Source organism: Etheostoma spectabile, chromosome 6 (genome assembly GCF_008692095.1).
Source record: "Etheostoma spectabile isolate EspeVRDwgs_2016 chromosome 6, UIUC_Espe_1.0, whole genome shotgun sequence".
Taxonomy (NCBI): Eukaryota; Metazoa; Chordata; class Actinopteri; order Perciformes; family Percidae; genus Etheostoma; species Etheostoma spectabile.
The window spans coordinates 24,006,332-24,010,660 of NC_045738.1; the positions used below are offsets into that span (position 1 = coordinate 24,006,332).

The 4,329-nt window shown below is 40.8% G+C and overlaps 1 protein-coding gene across 1 annotated transcript in view; it reads right to left on the reverse strand.

Moving 5' to 3' along the window:
* The window catches only part of me1 (malic enzyme 1, NADP(+)-dependent, cytosolic), a 112,944-nt gene that overhangs the window by 30,921 nt on the left and 77,694 nt on the right, over positions 1–4,329 (reverse strand). Inside the window, exon 4 of the mRNA XM_032519002.1 lies at positions 1,961–2,036. Within this exon, the coding sequence (XP_032374893.1) occupies positions 1,961–2,036 (76 nt within the window). The remainder of the gene's footprint in view (positions 1–1,960; positions 2,037–4,329) is intronic.

A 4,329-nucleotide genomic window follows, 5' to 3' on the forward strand; every position in this document is an offset into this window, starting at 1 on the left:
ACCTGCCCTTTGGGTTTTTCAAAACTCAGAACTTGGTTTGGGATGAAATTGATCCCCCCCAAAAAAACAGGATTATCCTGATCCCAGAAGGGTGGATTCAGTTGGGATTTTTTGAACCAAATAAAATCAGAGAGGTTTTTTTTTTTTTTTAAGTGAATGATCACAAAATCAATTTTTACTAATGATATACACATTTCTATTTATTTGAACATATATGAAGCATGTCACATCTAATATATATAAAAAACTGGAATGAAAGTAAGACGGATATATATTTATATATATTGCCTATCTGTTGTTCTTTGCTAAGCCAGTAGGCTACACTGTTGGTTCCATTAAAGGCTCGGGTAAAAAGGATTTGATAATCCTGAAAATTTGGTATTTGGATCACGGTGATCCAATCCGAAACTGGCATGAAAGTAAGATGTATCAGGTGATCCTGGATAGCAAAACCTGGGATTTTCAAATCCGGATCAATTAGATCCAGATTAAATGTTTTGAAAAACGGGGCCAAGGGGCTCACTGGATTATCTGTATTGATTATTGTTTCTCGCACACATTAATAAAACAGTAATGCACACATTGTGTTTTCAGCCCAATGTAGAATGCAGGATTAACATCATAATTGTACAGTCTTTGACTTCCCACCACCTTCAGTTCACAGTGTAAGATCCCTGATAGTTTCAAAAGTATCTCCACTACTTTTACATATTCAGTATTGCTGAACATATTCTACAGATAATTTATCTCACTGTTATCACCACAGTTGTGGCCACCTATTACTCAACATTTTAGTGTTGTGAAAGCCGTTAAAATAATCTCTTCTTTCCACATCATCACAACATGTGTTGCTCCTATGATGTGTTCTATTTCCTGCTATTTTTCTTCGATATATTTCTACACAGTACATACTGTGATAATGCATCGCTTCTACTATATATTTTTATATGCATTTCAATACATACTGTACATTCAGGGCTTGACATTAATTTTGTTTTGGGTGATTGCTGGGGGTGTGCCGGCCATCTTGGTCCGGCTGTGGGCTGTGCACTGGATCCCGGCTGTGCTCCTGTATGGGCGGTGGCACAGTAACACAGAAGCCTTCTCCAGTGCAAGGTTACAATAATGTGTTTACCCAGTACAATTATCAATGTTAAGGACATTTTCAGCGCCGTTTTCTCCACATTTGGCTGCTTTGTGAGAGACGTGCGGGTGTTTACGTGTCACGCGTACCTACGCGCCCCAGGAAGTGGCGCTACGCAATAAGAAAGTAAGGTTACTCATGTGGACAAAAATTTGAAGTGCTGGTACTTGGTAGCGGTGAGTATCGTCTCATTTCCGGCACTGCTGTCTCTCAATTTGTGTAAGATGTTTTTTGTCCTTCAAAAATATAGAATATGATGTTCCTTATATGCATTTGTTTTATTTGTTTTGAATGGTCAGCTAATTCCAATAAAAGACCAATAAAAAGGCACAAATTGATTTTTTCTGTGTCCTCATTACTCATTTTGTGTTGGCCAATGAGTTGGCCACTCGACCACATATTTCAGGTTCCAGTTCGCATTTTTGCAAACATACATTGTTATGTTCTGTTTTATTGACGCAGTCATACAGAACAAGACTTGGTTCCCATGGGTTTTGTGATGTGGTTGTGCGGGAACAACATAAATACTGTACATTAAATACTGATTTAAGACTTCACGCCATGCACTGTTAGAGTAGTCAGTCGTTAGCACTTCTGGGTTCGAATCCAGGTCTTTGTGGAGTTTGCATGTTCTCCCCGTGTTTGAGTGGGTTTCCTCCGGGTGCTCCGGTATCTTCCCACCATAAAGACATGCATGCTGGGTAACTAGGACTACAGTTTAAAATCAGCCGACTTGCTTTCACCGGCGCATTTACAGAAATGTTGACTAATGTGCATTGTCCTAATCAAATAAATCAATCTCCTAATATCATTTACCCTGACGTCCTTTTCTGGCCAGTTCTGGAGAATTGTAGAGATGTGGCCTCGGTCATGAATGGTGATGAACAGCCCCCTGGAACATAGAAAAACAAATGGAAGAATGGAAGTTGGCAAAAGGAAGAGAGACGAGAAACATTTTGCATCTTCAAAAAGATCACAGACTTCCCTGGTCAGTTATCCCCAAGTTGTATGTCATGGCCGACTCTAATTAGGTAAAATGTCACTAACATCTTGGCAAAAACAAGAACTCAAACTCGCGTTCTATTCTTATCTAAGATTTGAAGGGAAAACAGCTTCAAGCTGTACTGCGGAGACTTTAGTTTGAAGTTAAGCTGCTATTTATTTTCTGGCTTTCTTCCTTCTGAACCAAGACTTTATTGAAATCTGATGGCACCTGGGACTTTAACGTTGAGTCCAGATTCTCTGCAGAACGTTTGCTTTAGACCCTTGAGGCTCCCCAAATGTTCATCCATCTAAGTATTTCCCCCCTCCTTCAATCTAACCCCTCCATCACGTCCTTCCCTCTGGTACAATTTTAGGATAAAGAGATCATCTCTATGCGTGGGGTCCAGCTGTAGCGTCTTTATTACCCAACACACCCATCTGGTTATAGTATGGAGGGTGGGGGGGACACCTCCTCCAGGTGCCAGGGGCAATAAAAACATAACAGCTATTTGTAAGAGTCCGCTCATAAAAGTAAAAACCCATCCTAGTTCAATGCTCGTGGAATAAAACGGTGGATAAATGTCAAACATCATGAGACATTGTTAAAAGTACGTAGAAAACATAACCAGATGAAGATAAAGACATTCAAGTGTCACATTAAAACGCTTTGATTGGCCGGAGGAAGGGTCGACTGTCGACATTTAACACTAGTGACAATAGTCTACAGCCATGTTGGCAGCTGTGCGGAGACGGCTAAATGGTAACGTGCTAACGTGTGTCACAGTGACACCATGCTAATATTTAGCAGCTACTGTTAACCGTGTTTGCACCATGTTCACTAACCATGTTAGTTTAGCTTACTAGCGTAATGCTTGTTATTGTTAGCTACTAAATCGTCGTTAGTACATACAAGTTGTTGTGGTTTGGGGTTTTGTTGGGGGTTATTTTCCCCGTTTGGCCTTCCCTGTGTTCTTGTCTCTGTTTTCTCCCCAGTCCTGTGTGGTTCTCTGTCTTGTGATTCCCGGTAAGTGTCTGTTTGTTCTACTTCCTGTTATTTTGATAGTCAGCTTCCTGTCTTGTCGTGTCTAGGCTTGTCTAGCTTCACTTTGTTTGTCTGATTGTCCAGCCCCGCCCTAATGTGATCCACCTGATGTCTCACCTGTTCCCCGTTACCTCATTACCTCCTGTATTTAACCCCAGTGTTCCTTTGTCTCTTGTTGGATCATTCCAGTCTTGTTTGCATTCCAGTTTGTTTGCTTGTCCGCCGTCGCCCTGTGTGTCTTCCAGCCTACTTGTTTCCCTGTTGTCCCTGGCCTACCTGTCGGAGCTCCAACCACCCCCTGTGAGTTTTCCCTGGTGACCTGTTTTTTCCCTTTGGATTTTGCCTGTTCCCTGAGCCCTCGTTTGGATTGTTTTTTGGACTCCTTCCGTTGCTCCTGTGTTTTGTTGAACTGTGTAACTTATTAAACATTAGTTCCCTTTGCTTGCTACTCCGCGTCTGGGTCCTTCTTCATGCTGTCCCGTAACACAAGTACTTTTTGAGGCGTGGATAGAGTAAGAGCACGGAGACAGTGTAACTGGGTCCACTTTTTAATGGCACCCCAAGCGTAGGACAACTCACAACTCATAGCAAAACGTGCTTCATCATCTCATCATCATATCCCCGCCGCCAACATAACTGTTACTGAATTACAGGAAGGGTACAACATGTTGAATAGCTCCTCGTTAACCCAAGGTACAGAATACACTATGGAAATGTGGGACTTAGTTCAGTAACCCAAAAAAAGGTCATCTGTTAACCTTAAGAGTCACAAAATAAATCTAATCTTACATTAGATAGATATTTATTGATCCCACTGAAATGGGAAATTATAGTGTTATCAAATTGTAGCAACGAACATAAAGATACATGAAATACCACATACATACAATATACATGAAATAATAATAGGATAAAATAAGAACAAATATTTGAAAATATACGAGTTTGCAATGCAAAAATGTGCAACTGCTTAAATAGTAATGTTAAATATGTAGATAAAGGTATTGTGTTACACTAGTATGCTATTTAGTAGTTAACTAACATCAAGTACAGCTGATGGGAGCGTCAGTCATTTTTCAGGTTTTTTGGTCAAGAACCAAGTCTTGGGGTATTTTTCCTTTATGGTGACAGTGGATAGACAGGACGGGGGGGGGGGGGG